Raw genomic sequence first — 15,950 nt, 5'->3', positions numbered from 1 at the left:
CAGTAAATGCAGGTGCAGCAGAGGCAGGACTATGGCTGAGACAGGGACAGGGACAGAGGGGCAGAGGCTAGGGCAGAGCGGTAGGGGTGAAAGGAGAGGAACTGGGACAGGTGCACAGGTGCTGAGATGGAAGGACAAGGACAGACTGAGCAAAAGGACAGGAGGGACAGAGCAGGGCAAGAGAGGGATGGGGCAAAAGGACGGACAGAGGGACAGAAACACGGAGACGAGGGTTGGGGCCAAGGGACAGGGGTGTGGAAGCAAGGAGGGAGCAGGGGCAGGGACTCAGGTGTCAGGGCGGTGACCAGGGTTAGGGACAGGGGCCGGGGCAGTGGCAGGGTCTGGGACCCAGGAGTAGAGACGGGGGCAGGAGCTGGGGCGGGGACGCAGGAGCAGGGGCAGGAGCAAGGGAGGGGCAGGGACCCGGAGGCAGACAAAGGGTGGGCAGCAAAGCTCACCTCGCAGCTCGAGTCCCCGCAGCGGCAGCACCGCACACGGGCGCGCAAAGCGAGGAGCGGGAGGAGCGGGCGGCGGCGGCGCGGGAGGCGGAGGAGGAGGAGGGGAGGGACCTTCCCCTCCCTCCCACCCCGACACCGGGGGAAATAAATTATTCCCAGCCCTCGCACTCCAAGCTCCGTGCCCCGCACCCCGGCAGCGGCAGGCGAGGACGGCGCAGCCTTCGGCGGACACGAAGGGGCCGCCCCTGACCGCACCGAGCTCGGCTCCGCGCCCCGCGCCCGCCTTCCCCCGAACTCCCGCGGGCCGCGGCGGGGGGCAGCGCCCGCCCCGTCCCGCCCCGTCCCGCGCGAAGCGGAGCGGCGCGGCGGCCCCGCCGTGCCCTGGATGCCCCAGCGGCGCCGGCGGCAGCATCATGGAGCGGCGGCGGGGCGTCCCCGGGGGCTGGCCCTGCCTGCTGGCCGCCCTGGGTGCCCTGCTGGCAGCGAGCCGGGCGGCAGCCCCCCGCGCCCGCTTCTCGCCCTTCTTCTTCCTCTGCACCCACCACGGCGAGTTGGAGGGCGACGGCGAGCAGGGCGAGGTGCTCATCGCCCTCCACATCGCGGGCAGTCCCGCAGCCTACGTGCCCGGCCAGGAGTACCACGGTAGGTGCTGGCGCCCGCCGTGCCCGGCGCTGCGCGTCCCCCGGCGGCAGGCAGGCGGGCGGGCGGGGAGGGAGGCCGCGGGGAGGCCCCGGACAGCGGAGCGGCACCCCGGCTCCGCGGGCACGTAGGGGAGGGCGGAGGCGGGCGCACTGCACGGGGAAACGTGCGGCCGTGTGCCGTGCCCCGGGTCAGCCCCGGCGAGGGGCTCCTCGGGCTCCCCCGCCGTGCGGGACCGTCTTCACCTGCCCGGGCGCAGGGACCGCAGCCACTACTTCCCCTATCGCAGCACAGCTTCGCCCTGTCCCGGCGTGGGTCCTGCAAGGCGCAGCCCAGAGCCAGAGGAAATTCCCAGTCCCCTCTCCCTAAGCGAGCCGGGGCCGGATCCAGAACCTCCTAAGTTGCTGGAAGTCCGTCCCTTTCCCACTTCAGTGGCTTTGGGACGCGGCTTGCACGGAGCGCATCGCCCCTTCCCCGGCGACTGTGCGGTGCCGCAGTTGCGTCTGCCACGCGTGGGTCACCACAACGTGTCCCCGGCACGGACCCCGCAGCGCAGCTTTGGCCAAGGCAGCCGCCCCGTCACTCCCCGCGAAGGGGATGCGGGAGAGAACGGTGGGTCAGGCACTCACAGGTGGCTTCGAAGATGGAAATTCGTGCCCAGAAATAATAAGCCACCTGCTTTTTGTAAACACTCAGGCCGAAGGTGTTTTCAGGTTTCAAGGGTGAATTAAATTGCGTGGGCAAAGTTGTTGACTCAAGTGGGGTCTTTACTTTGTTGATGTGCTGGGTGAGGGGCACAGCCCGGGGCTGCCCGCAGCCCCGCAGGCAGATACACTGCTTCCCGCCCTGGAAAACTGCTTTCGGCTGCAAGAGCCTCTGTAAACCAGCAACCGTGTTGTTCAACAGCCTTATCACTATTTCTCTGTATAGAAAACTTTACATGTGTGAAACAATTTTTAATTCATAACCACGGAAGATCGCTTAAAGGTGTATTCACTAATCCTTCTCTCTTTGTGTCTGACTGAGGTTTTGCCGTGCTACATAACAGCTAACTCTGCAATAGGCATTGAAAAGTCAGAAATTTTTAAAATAAATATTTATTTTAAAACACCTTGCTCAGAAACAGGTACTGTGCAATGGTCCCTGGCTAAAGATGAAGCTAAACTTCTGACTTTTGAATTCTGAGCTGGAATATATTAGTTTTAGGTAAACCACAGAATCTTTGAGTCATATGAGTATTCTGATTGAATTCTTAATTGTAAAGACAGAAATCCTGACCACATGAAATATTCATTTCCACAAGATCTAACGGGTCCTGAAGTTCTTGTCTTTGTATAACCTTTAACGATACAGTTTTACCAAATTCATATGAAAGTTTTGCTTTTAAAATATTCATGGCCTTTTAACAAACCATATATGGAAATTCTATGGCTTCATCAGGTTCATTTTTTCCTTAGAGCCCGATAATACACACTCAGATCGCTTAAATTGCATTCAACCTACTGAACCACAAATGCTCAGAGGAAAAAAAAGAAGCTGGAGTTTCCATCCTGCACAAAATTAAATGCTATATTTTTAAAAATATGGTTCAGGTGCTTCAATAACAGAATTGCTCCCTTTCCAGCCTGCAGCCGGTGTTTAAGCCCCGTTGCTGGGTAGGGGAGAGGGGTGTGAAGGGGGCTGCGGGCAGGGCTGCCCTGGCCCTGCGGAGTGAGGAGCGGAAACGGGTGTTTCTCCGGAGATGCTCTTCTGTCTCTCGCCCTCCAAAACTGGTTTCTGAATTTTAAAACGGACAGAGAGACGCCCCAGATGCGCGCCAGGCTGTTCAGGTAGCCACGGGTGATTTTTCCGTCGCTGTTTTGCATTTGACAGAGCAAAACGCGGCGGCTTTGAATGTACCTCCGTGCCTCGGCTTTTAACCCATCCGCTCTCACGGGGCGCCCGGAGGTTTTTTGCGCGGCGGCTGCTGCCCTTGCGCCCCGGCTGCGCGCCGCTGCCCCGGCCCTGCGCGCCCCCCCGCAGCCGCTGCGCGCCGCGGAGCAGCTCAGCAGCTCAGCGCTTCTCTCCGCGGCCAAGCCTACGCGGGTGCGCAGCGACAGCTCGGCCGGGGTGTCGATAGGTGCTGGCAGCTGCATCCTCCCCGGGGGCTCTGTCATCCCGCTGCCCCGCTGAAATTCTGAGAGTGGTTGCGCTTTTCCGTCGGTAAGCGGGCAGGTGGGCGCTGCGCTGCCCTCGGCGTCAGCGCTGCCAGAGGCCAACATCTGCCCCGGGGCTGCAGCCTCAGCATGCCAGGGGATCTTTTAAAGCCATTCTGTTAGCATTCACAGGATCATGCTAATTCTTATGAACACAGAAAGAAGTCCACAGATTGAACTTGAAAACTAATTTATTTACACGGTACAAAGCGTAGGTACACCCCGGTGTGAGCCAGCCTCATATCTAATTTCTATCTTGCAATGGTAATTTTTCTCAATTTTGTGCCTTGATTAAACACTTACCTGTGCCAAAACAAGGCAAGAAGCACTGCCTGTTTGCTATGCACGGCACTGCAGATATATCCTTGAGTTAAGCACACTTAGATATTTTGAAATATCTCATTTGAATATTTTTAAATATAACAATTGTCGATGTTAAATATAGCACAAGAAAAAACCCAAAGTGTACAATCTGAAGAAATAGTTTGAAGCAATCTGGGCTTTTATGTAGTGTCATTTAATGTTACTGAAAAAAGCTGGTCTGCACCAGTTGAACATTTATCATTTAAAAATTAAACTTTGAAGGTGGTCTTGTGGAGGCATAGAGGTAGAGTTCTGAGATGCAGTACAGAACACAAGACAAAGGGAGATTTGCATATGTACAGTGCAAATTCACCTGCTCAGAGAGCAGATTAAAATACAGTGCTCCAACTCTTCCCAAGTCCCAGTGAGGCCCCACTTTACACTTACTGCCCCTGCGTTCAACAGGGACAGGTGACAGCAGCATGCAAGAGCATCAAGTGCAAAGAGGCGTGAATTGGATGAAACCAAGGGCTGGATGAGAAAAAAAATCTGCTTTAGAAAAATCAGCCAACAGCTTTCTGTTAATTTGTCTAGGTACTTTGCCACCAGTGGAGCTGTGACACCGGCTCTCGTCCGTGTGCCCAACTGTCCTTTGTGCTGTCCCACACCCCAGGAGAGGAACAGTATCCAGTGCAAAAGACACTTGCTGGGAAACAGGCGAGCACAGGAGCTTCTGCAAAGGGCTTTTCTGACACACTGGCCCTGGCACCTTATTTCCCCATGCCTCTGAATTTCATAAGTAAAATGAAGGCAATACTATTCCCTGCTTTGCATAGTTGAATTAGATACTTTGGGATTTAGCACTTCTGCCCTAACCCTTAAAAATACTCCAGATTTGGCCCTACTCCTGCAATCAGTAAATATTTTAAAAAGCGTTCACTGACTGAATAGGATCAGACCCATGCTGCATATAAATATGCTCTTTTTATATACAGGACTGACTTGATAAGTTGGTAAACAACGTTATTTCCTTTGGCAGACTTTTATTTCAAATTTAATTAAGTCCTTGAGCTGGCAAAGCACTTAAGCACTTGCTCAAATGCAAACTGACACAATGTGCACTGGTTTAATGTAGGCACCTGCTCAGCTTCTTCCAGCCAAGTGATGGTTGCGTGTTTGGAGACCGACATCAGGGTCTCCTTGGCTTGCGTGTAGCTTTGCTGTTAGATAGCAATGATCCTGTTTTGTTTTCCTCCTGGGCTTTCCACTGTAATCTGCAGAGCAGAAAATAATTTCTTCAGGAAAAAAAAATCAGCAACAGTATGTATTGAATTTTTTAATGCAAGTTCTTTTGGGTTTATTTCCAATCTGCGGTCAGTTTTGATTATCCATGTCAACTCGCCTTCGGTACTGAGAGCATGTGCCATCATTTATGGACATGTAAGTATGCTAGAAATTTTTAAAGAAAAAATTATAAGCTTGGCTGAACATTGAGTCTTCATGGCTCTTAATCACAAGAACCTAAAAATGAACAGTCAGATTTGTAGTGTTTAAAAAATACAGGTTACCTTTACACCATATTTTTGCTTATCCCTTACTTTTTTTATTCTGTCACTGTGAACAGTGCTTTTTTCCCACGGTTTCAAATTTAGGTATTTTAGGAACAACTTTGAACTGTTTTCTCATGATTAATGTTAAAACTTGTAATTCTGCCCTTAAAATAGTTTTCTTCAATGAGACTTGGGTTTCTATTTCACTCTCCATTGTTCCTTTTTCTTTTTTTCCAGAACAGATTAACCTTCAGTCCCCACACGTTATCAGTTTCCATCAATGACTGTTACTATTCTTAGCTGTACTGTATATTGTCTGGAATTGTTGCTTTGGTAGGTTGTAAAGAGAATTAAAAGAAGTTTTCAACTATTTTAAGTAGTAGTTATGCACTCTTGCACTCTTTCAGCACTGATAAACAGTTGCTTAGAGTCTGGCCAATTCCACCTTTTTATTAACTGCTGTATTTAAGAAATACAGATTGACTTAGTATCTGTTCTCGTTAGGGTTACTTATATTTTTGGTTTGGTTTGATCTGGTGGTTGTTTTCATTGTAAATTCTTATTATTCACATTATTAAACAATAAAAATAAGATGTTTGAATCCAAAGTGAGGGAGGGGAAGAGAAAATAATTTGAGAGTAAGTAGTGATGCTGCTTAAGCTATAAACAGGATTATAAGTGAGCTGAAGAAACTCAGTTACAGATACTTTCTCTACCAGTTATGCCTAAGCATAGAAAACTTTTTGTGAGTCAGTAGAGGTAAGGAATGTGCAGAAGGTGATGTTAATGATGGTGTATTGCTAGCAGAAGACTAATTTTTAGTCTGTGTTTTCCAGCATCAGCCTGAGAAGCAGATCAGCTGCTTGAGTCTTTTGCAGAGTGTTCTCTCAAACACTTTCATCTCATCCACTTTCACTCTCCTCTGATCTTTGGATAAATGGAGACTCCCATCATTTTTTATGTTTTAAATTAAGAAGTGTGTAGAAATTTTTGGTCGTGGGAGTCCAGTCAGCTCCAGGGATTATTCTATAACTCTTCATGGGCACTTAAAAGCATGAGGCTGGCAATAGGTAGCAATGGAGAGGAAATTATTAATAATGGGGAAAACCCTTGGTCTTCAAGTATCTTCTTTCCTCTGAGGTCTTTAGCAATATCCTACAGCTGCATAAGGGTTTTGTAGCACAAAAAAAAATCAACATTTACTAAAAATGTCCTTATCCACCAAAAACCAGAAGAATGGACCATGTCTGTGCTCTGTTGTATTTATGATTTTCTTACATAAACTAAACTTTGCAAAGCAAGGCTGATTTCTGAATACTGTGACCTTTTCTTTAGATGGTCTCTTTGAATTTGTCACTTCTGAGACTTACTTTGTGTGCTTTTGAGTGCACATGCATTTCTAAATCTTGATGCTGGCCAATGAATTTTCTGTATTTCTGAAGCTCTTTCCTGGTCCCAGAGTTCATGTGGTGTGTGACTGCAAATTTTAAAAACTTGTGCTTTTAAGATCTCTTGACCAGGAACTGATGAAGGATACCAGCCTTAAGAGAAAAAGGTAGGCAAGGTCACAGCTGCAGCCTCTTACAAACCGTGTTTCACTAGGGAAGATGTTAAATTTTAATGGGCTCAGCTGTCATTGCTCTAATTCGTGGGCCAAGTAAATGGTCAGCAGATGGCTCAGCCATAGCTGTGGTCAGGCATGGGATTGGTGAAAGGAAGTAGAAGGTCCACAAAGGCCTAAATGAGTCTTTCTTGCAAATTTGCAGAAGATATGTAATCTCCAGTTAAATCCTTTCTCTTCCCATCAGGGGGCTGCTCCCCCCTGCATAAGAGACTTGATTGCCCCAAATAACAGAAATCAAAGTCAGCACGGCGTGCTGGCGTGACCCACATTTGTCAGGTGACATCTGACTCTAGGACAGAAACGGTATTGTTGGTATTACGTAGGGCCGGCTACGCTGGGCTTGTCTGTATACATTAAAAAAATGATCTCTGCCTCACTGAGTTCACCGTCCGAGGCCAGAGCTCAGTGTGAGAGCTGGCGGGTGTGCACGGACCTTCCCCATAGCCCATCAACCAGCATTGAAGTCAAGGAAGAAAAGAAGCCTATGAATGGTGAAAGGATGTAAAAATACTGTTTCAGCGGGGATATTGCACATACTTTCTGCTTTCTGAGTTTAAAAGATGCTTTTTTAACATGTGTAATTCATCTGCAGAATTCATTGCTAAAATCAGTCCCCAGTAGAAATTAAAAAGAAAATATTTTTTTCTTATAAATAATTAATAGTTATAAGTAGATATAAATAAGTAAGTATAAAACAAGATATAAACTTTGTACACTTCAAGACCCAAGGTGACTAGTGGATGATTTATAAGTAGGTTACTGTGCCGTGGTGGCATGTGGTACGTTTCTGCAATGTTTCCCACATTGATTATTCCACCAAACCCCTGTTGGTTCATTAGGTAGAACAGGGCGAGACTGTCAGACCAGCGGCATTTCTCATTTTCCTTATTGTTCCCTTGATCTGGATTTTTCAAGGCCACTGCTTTTGAAATACTGTAGCACTTTGCTATAGTACAGTATTGCAGTATTTGCATATTGACTGGCTGAAGCATGATTTACAATCTGATAATAGCCGTGGTGATACAACTGATGGATTCAGATGCAACCTTTATTTGCTTTGTGTGTCTCATGCCCTACAGCTGTGGTTTAGATTTGTCATGAGTGTTTGCTGCATGAAGAGGGAAGGAAATGGCACTGTCTTACCTCTGAGAATAAGCAACCTTTCATACCAGCCCTTGTTATGAGAATTTCAATAGTCTCTGATGAAAGGTTCAGTCTTTTTAACATACTTCCTTTCTTTGTGTTAACATTTCCTGCCTTTTCATTGGGCATAAAAGGTGCACAGAGTGCAAATGTGTGTCTGGAATATTTGTGTAATTCCCACTTTCCCCCTCCCAAGTTGTGACTAGCCTCTGAGATAAACATAGGACAAACTCTGACAGTGCAACTTTTAACATCTATCAAAGCTCAAGAACAAATTGCTTGTGGAAAAGACCTTCCCAGTTTGTCAGACAATGCCTTTTTGTTAGGCGGGTGGTCTTCCTGGGTTCCCCTTCCCCTCAAGTCCATCCTGGGAAATGAAAGTCACAGCCCGTGTTACGCAGTTTGCACAGGGTGGGCTGGGCTGTGCTGATGGAGGAAGAGATGCCTCTGGTCCATGGTCATGGGACAATCTCCCAGGTCTTTCCTGATGCTCAGATGCCTCCCACTGATGACACCCTGTTTACTCTTTTCCTGAAGGGAAGAGCAGGGTCATGGAGAGTTTTTGTTTTGTTTTGTTTGGTGGGGGGTTTTTTGTGGGTTGTTTTTTTTTTTTTTTTTTTACTTTGTTTTGTTTTAATTTATCTCTCACTAGGCATTTGCCTTAAATAAGGCAATGTCAGAGGGTCGTATGTCTTGCTTGGAGAAGGAGAACCAGGGTTTGCAAGGGCATTAGGTTTTGTGCCCATTTATTCCGTAGTCCAGCACCAGGCATTACTCTGTCCCTCTGCATCTGGAGGGGTCCTGGCTGGGGCTGGAGATGGCACCTGATGGCCAGGCACAGGGCCACAAGATCCCTGCCAGCAGCTCCTGAAACCGTCTGGAGCAGCTGATGCCTGTGGGCACCACAGTGTTTCCTGGGCAGCTGGGTTCATCATGGCTTCAGGCAGAGCTGTCTCTGGGCTCATTCTTTTTCTCACCAGTCGCAGCATCACCTGTGTCACTCCAGACTTCCTTTGGTGTAGCTGATGGTTATTCACCCTCAGCCTGCTGCTGTCAGCATGGCTTTGTGTTTGGGGAGACTGGCTGATGTTTGTGATTTTGCATGCTGATAGTTGTCTCCATAAGGCTATTGGGACCCTCCGTTCCTCTCCCTCTATCCCAGCGGAATCCTTGGGCTTTCCAGGGAATCAGGACATCCCTGACTGTAGTGTTTTCTAGCCAACTGTTGTAGGTAATGTCTGTTATGTGAACATCCCAGTTGAGAAATGAGGATGTGTCTGAGGAGACTGGACATGAGTGGTCTGTTAAGTTGCAGGGTAGCAGATGAGGAGTTCAGACACTTTCCCAAAAGCTTTTATTGCAAAGTAGAGGCTGTTTTTCACCAGTCTTTGTAAAGTCCTTCTTGCTATATTTCTTCATCCTGAGAACAAAACAGAGGAGACTGTTCCTTGCTTCTATCTAGGCACTTTGATATTAATATTGGTGGTGAGAGTTTCACAAGCGTCTCATTGAGTGGTGAAATTAATGGCGTTTTCCCAGCCCATGTCTGTTGAAGTTAAACCTGCAAGAGCCCTGACTGACAGCAGGTGACAGATCCATGCAAGCTTTACCCTACCATACCCTAAGTTTAAAAACCAAAACCCAACCCCCTTCTTTCAGACTTCTACATTAACATTCTTCATAAAACTATGTGTGCTGCAGGTTTCTGTCTGAAATGTGCAAGTGCTTCAGTGCTGTGTCCAGGTGCTGTCCCAGTTTCCCATGCCCTGGTGTGACAAACACCACGGAGTGTATCCAGCCGTGCAGTGGGACCAGTAGTCCCTGCAGACCCTCTCTGGGGGGATGCCTGGCTCGCTCCCCAGAAGGGAGATGTTGTGCCTGCCTGTGGGACAACCTGTCCCCACCTCCTTGCTGAAGGACAAGGTGCCATCAGATGGATGGTGGTCCCACATGCCTCCAGCCCTGTCCCTCCTCCCCTCCTCCTCTCTGCCTGCCCAGAGGAGGGAACAGCTCCAGGGACTGTTCAGAGTATTTGAGATGCCAAGAGTAAAGTTTGATGGATGAGAAGTCTTATTAATAAGCCCAGCCTTTTGGGTGTAGAGGATCAGTAGGTGTTGGAAATACTTGCGAAAGAGTGTGTAAAATTATTGCTGTGTCTCTTGCTGAGATGGAAGCTCTAGGACATGCAAATGTGCAGGCTGGTTGCTGGTTTCTCTCTCTGGCTTTGCAAGATATAATATGGGGGGAACTGGCAGTACCCTTGCTCTTCTTCAGCAGGGTAAGCAGATTAATCAGAGATGGGGCTGAAAATCTGTGTGTGTTCCCTGAATGGCATCTACTCAGATGTACACGTGATTGTATTAATAGCTGCTCATTTTCCACAGGAGACAAGGCTCCACACATCAGGCTGAGAAGATCGAGTTATAAACCAGACCGAGAAAAAATGCTGGGAGCTCTTACATGAGGCTTAGCAAAGCTATGATTTGTTCAGATTAGCCAGTTATTTATTCCTCCCAGTGTCTGCTTGGATAGTTTTGTAAATAAGTGTGTATGACCTGACAGAGCTGAAAGGCAAGAAGAGGGTTTGCCTGCCAACCCCAGCTCTGGCTGCAGCTGCTGCAGCGCGTCTCCTGTCCAGCTCACCGTTCCTTGCTGCCATGGTTGCTCAGACACTGGCACCCCATCCTTTGTCCCCTGCCAGCTCCTGGCCGTTGTGTGGCTCTACACAGAGTGGCCTTCCTGGTGAAAAACTCACAGAATAAGGGACCTCACGATTTATGTCTTTCCACCCCCTTGATGTCATTTTTGAGAGTGCAGTTAGAAGATCAAAAGTTGGCAAAGAAGCAAAATCCCAGTTTGTACAGTGAAATCCATCAAGCAAGCTCCATGTTATGCATAGGTGTGCTTCTGGGAGCAAGAGCTGTTTTCTCCTCTTTGTCCTGCCACATTACATCTGCAGGTGTTTCCAGGCCTTCTCCAGCTTGGGTTTGAATGGATTTGCATGTTGGTTGTCCATGGGTCGTGTATGCAGGATGTTCCCTGGGAAAGTATGGAGAGACTATGAAAGCTGATGGTCTGTCCATGTGCTGTGCACGTTACAGCAGGGAGGGAAGGAAAATGGAAAAGAGAGAGCACACAACACTCGCTGGCCAGAAAACTTAGAGAAATCCGGGAATATGCTTCTCTGTGTGGCTGAGAGATACTCTGTGATCATGATATTCAACACGTCTGGTAGAATATTCACAAATGAGTTAGCAAGGACACAAAAAATAATTTTCCTGCATATGTTGCCCATGCTCTTGCAGATGAATTCTTCATGGGAGAGCTGGGTCTGCCCATGCAGGTCCTGCAGCGGGGCAGCTCTTCCCACACCAGAAATGAAAGTAGTAAGTAGATGACTGTCCTTTTTAGCATCTGAAAACAGCAGCACGACCCTCTGTGGCCTCTCTTGGTGTCAGGCCCTGGGATGTGAGAAGTCATTCATCACATCACGGGGCTTGGCAAGGTCTCTGCCGTTTGCCTTCCACTTTTCCCACTGCTTTCCAGGACAATACAATAGATAGGAAAGAACAAGAAATACAGATAATATTTATCTTTCTGGCTAAACAAGCTGTGGCTTCCAGGCCACAATAGCCTTCCAGTGTTCCCATCTCGTGGGGGAAATGCACTGCTAGGAAAAAACAACCCTCCTTCCAGAATTAGACGCATTCATCTGGGCATGGGATGAAATGATTATCAATCCCGAGAACTGCAGAGAGAAACAAACCAGCACAACTGACTGAGGCAAAGACCCAGGCTTAACGAAGCAGTCTCGTTTGTGGGGATACTAGGTATCAAAACTAATGGGTCAGCACTAGAAGATGCTGGGAAAAAAAAGTTTCTAGTACATTTGAAAGAAGGGATCTCTGGTTAAACTCCAGCATTAAACATTTTTGTAGAGCAGTTCTTCCGACTCTGGGCCCAAAAGACTGTAGCCTTTAGAACCTCATTCTGGCTAGTACAAAGATCAAAAACGCTGTCAAATGTTTTTATGATTTCCAATTATTGTATTTGATTTGCTGATGGCTGATACCCTGTCAGATAGGTTTGTGAGGTGATAGTGTTCTTGCATGAGACACGGGACTCAAGAGTTGATTCATCTGGAATTGGCACGTTTGTAGTGAATTAATTTAAAATCTGGTTTTGTGAAGGATAAGAACTGATAACGTCTTTGAGAAGAGTTTGGTAAATATTTTAATGGAAAATGTGGGGAAATATAATACTGATATTTTCATTAAAAAGTTTTGGGTTCTGTTTTGGAAAAGTATCTTAATTGTGAAACTGACTGAAAAACAAAAAACAAGAAGTTAGCTGCATAATCAGAGAATGAAATGAGACTTTTCTGCTTGAACAAAATCCTTTATCTAATTTTGTTGGGTTCATTGAAGATTTTCATATTGACCTAACTGATTTTTTAATTTATTTTTTTGTGCTAAAGCCCCTAGAACTTCTCTTTTTATGTTAACCCACTCTGATCTCTTTTTCTTTCTTTTTCTTTTCATTTTGGTCACTGAACCAAAAATCGAACAGTTCTACTTCTGACAAGTTGACCATTTAATTTCCGGCCACTGAACAGATCTGATTCAGAGAAGTAACCCTCACCACTCTCCTCACATTTGTTCCCAAAATAAATTACGGAATAATAATTTGGTCTTTAAGTCACCAAAGTGCAGCTGGTAGCAATACTGACATTTCCAATGTAAAAAACTCATTTTTTCTATAATGATACCTGCGGTTCCTATGTGGCTTCTGATGTATATATTGACCACATTTTCCTTTACATCTAGTCATTGTTCAGTTTTCTTTTTCAGCAGAAATCTTTTCCCTGATTCAGTGTTCAGTAAAAAAAGCTTTGAGGAGATCTGTCACTTGGCTCCTTCTGGATGTCCACTGTTAAAGGAAATTTCTGCTTCCAAATTTGAAAACTTGTTGTAGCGCATCTATAGGATTTGGATTCATTTAACTAGATAAATAGGCCTTCATGTCTTTAAAATTATTATTTTTTTTTTTCAAGCAATAATATTTATAGTGCTGTCCGCCTCAAATAGAAATGAAATGCTCAGACCAGAAGTGGAAACTGGCTTTGAGAGATGCAGGTTTATTTCGCTCAGGGAAATGATCCCCTCTGTTCTTCACTGCCCTGCTTTTCCTTCAAGCTATAGTGGATGCATTATGGAGTATAATGGAGTTACAGCAGAGCTGTGCTGTTTGCAGGATCTGCAGCGTGCGGGTTTGGCCGGGGCTGGCAGCACCGGTCCCTCCCCAGCCTCAGGCAGCCGGGATTACTCCAGTGAGCAGCTGTGGACCTTTTCACTCAAAGAGATGTAAGTTTTGTTTCATGAAGTGGTAGCAGATGTTAGGGAGCTTTCATGCCATTCATCACCGAGGGAAAGCCAATGTGATGGCATCTGGCTGTTTTCTTAGTACAAATTGTTTTTTTAAACTCTAAACAGTCTTTGAGCAGAGGTGGCTACTCTTCTTTTGGGACCTTGCCCAAAACCCCAATGTCCAACTCCCTCCAAGCCCTTTTTTCCCAATTAGTGAGATTACAGTAGAGAGCCAATTCTTCTGCTATTTGCAACATTTTCCGTTTGAAAACACACATTGTAAAATTAATTGCAGTACAATATTTCTTCTGATTGCACATCACTAACTGCTAAGAAATGCTGCTGAGTGACTTGCACCGTAACTATTAACCTTTCACTTCAAATTTAGAAAGCCTCCACTTATTGCTGTTACCAAATGTTCTTTTCATGCAAACAGCCAGAAACAGGAAAGCCTTTTTTTCCTTTTTTTTTTTTAATTGACATATTTTCTCTAGACCATATAGATTTTTTACGAGGTGCAGAACTCACACAGACACTAGTAAGTATAGTACCTCAAATCTTTAGACCAGCCAAACCACTGACAAACAAAAATGGCATTTTCTGCCTGACACCTTGAAGCACTTGAGGTCTGAATCCCCATGAAAGAAGATCCATGACAGCTAAGCCCACAGCTCCTTGGTGCATCGTGCAATATGGGTGGTGAGACAACACCTTTGGGCAGGGGGATAAACTTTAACTCTGCTCTCATCTTGAAAATGTTGCTAACTTACTCCTCAAGCCAGACATCTGGATGGCAGTTTCCATCCCTCTTGGGGCAGTGCTGCGTCGCGGCAAGAAAGAACCTGGTGCCCAGGTGCAGAAAGGTGAGATGGAAGGGATGAACACGTGTGAGGGAGCTTATCAGATGCTTCCCCTCTTCTCCACTTTTCCAAAGAGCTGGGCTCAGAGAACGTAGCCAGATCAACAACTTCCATCTAGTAGCTCTCCCTCAGAACTGCTAGACAGATATATTAGTAGGAAAAAAAATGCCCAGGTCAAACAATCTGGATGATGTTCCAGCTGCCTGCCAGTTCAGTTCTCATCTCTTCTGCTGAATTTAACATGTGTTTATTATGTTTAGCATGCAGAATGGTTGTAATGAATTTGAATTAGAGGGGAATTATATTTTTTGTGCTTTTTTTTTTTTTTAATGTCAAGAACACTATACTCTTGTATAAAGAGAGATTGATGTTTTGTAATTAGCTAGACCAGAATTTTATGGCCTTTTTAGTTTGGGGTTTTACTTGCTGGTACCTTGTATAGGTATTTAACATTGGGGCAAACCAGGAATGAAGGATAATAACATATCTCTTGTCCTCTATTCCTCTTGAACAATTTGGAAATTTTTAGGTATAATGAAAGTATAATAGTAAATTTATTTTAGTTATACACTTAAGAGAATATTCTGTGGTATCTTTTGTTACATACCTAGCTGTTTTGTTGCTTCTTGAGCTTTTCTGTTGCAGGCAATCAGAACACTGCTGGGATAAAGAGTTATATGTGTTGAGTGACTAATCATTTAATGTGTTCTTCAGAATCAGAAGAGGTGCTGGAAGAAAATATATGTGAGGTGGCAGAGATATTAATACGTATTTCAGGATCCTGGGTATTTATCAGCTATTTATTATGCTTTCTATCTGTGTCATGGCAGGCCTAACGTAATTCCTATCATATGCCAAAAGACAGCCCAACTGTCTGGTGTCTTGAAAATCCCCCTTTAATATCTCCCAAGAGGACCACATTTCTGTGGCTTAGATCTGGCTTAGGTTTCGTATTGGCGAGGGCGCCTTTTATGTGGTACATAGGAATTACTCGGACAACTTCCAGTCCTGCTTAAAGGAAAAAAAAAAAAAAGAGTCCTGTGTTACGTTTCAATATAAACTTACTCAAATGTATCCAAAGACTCAGGTTCATTTTTTGCTTTCCAAGAACACAAAGCTATGAAAGAATGGAAACATAATTTAAGTTTTTGTGACTCCTTCACTGTAGGGAATACCTTTTGTTAAATTTGTAGCTTGCAAAATCCTGTGTTATTTAAAAAGCTACGAACTAGAACATTTCCCTGTGAGAAATGGAGGAAGAAAGAAATGTTTCTCCAATTTAAAGCAGGATTTTTACATATTAACTATAAATATCTTGCAACTGTATGATTTGCTTTTAAATAAAATAAAGCCGCTTGCTGTCTCTGCAGAAATGAATTGGGGAAAGGGATTTATCCAGGGTAATTCAGACAGATGAATGGAAAGATATGTCCATCACCACTAACGTGACAGTTATTCCTTCTAAATATAAACTAATATTATATATTAGAGGCTTGATTATACCGTTAAGAAGATTAGTACATTTAAACAGAAAATAAAGGCTTATGTGCCCTAAATGTGAAGCTAAAAGGAGAGATTTTTATGTATGGCAGTATTGCAACATTCAGGACTTCAGAACAAGGTATTTTCCACATGACGATACCTGTAAGGAATAATCAGTGCGTGATGCCCCTGGAAATGGGAGGGAAACCTTAAATCTAATCTTTCAAAGTAGTAGTTTAAACATATGCAGGTATTAATCTTGGCATATTTGGATGTTTACTGGAGTTGGCATGATGACTGCATATGATTGTATCCACAAGGGCAGTTTTC

At 45.5% G+C, this 15,950-nt stretch overlaps 1 protein-coding gene across 1 annotated transcript in view; it reads left to right on the top strand.

The window, feature by feature from the left end:
* Positions 1-871: 871 nt before the first annotated feature.
* The window catches only part of RELN (reelin), a gene marked incomplete at both ends in the record, with an annotated part of 285,441 nt that continues 270,362 nt past the window's right edge, over positions 872-15,950 (top strand). The window contains one exon of the mRNA XM_080343887.1: positions 872-1,100. Coding sequence (XP_080200013.1) covers positions 872-1,100 — 229 coding nt within the window. The remainder of the gene's footprint in view (positions 1,101-15,950) is intronic.

The sequence above is a fragment of the Nesoenas mayeri genome, assembly GCF_963082525.1.
Source record: "Nesoenas mayeri genome assembly, chromosome: 1".
Classification (NCBI taxonomy): Eukaryota; Metazoa; Chordata; class Aves; order Columbiformes; family Columbidae; genus Nesoenas; species Nesoenas mayeri.
This window is presented reverse-complemented; position numbering and strand designations above follow the sequence as displayed.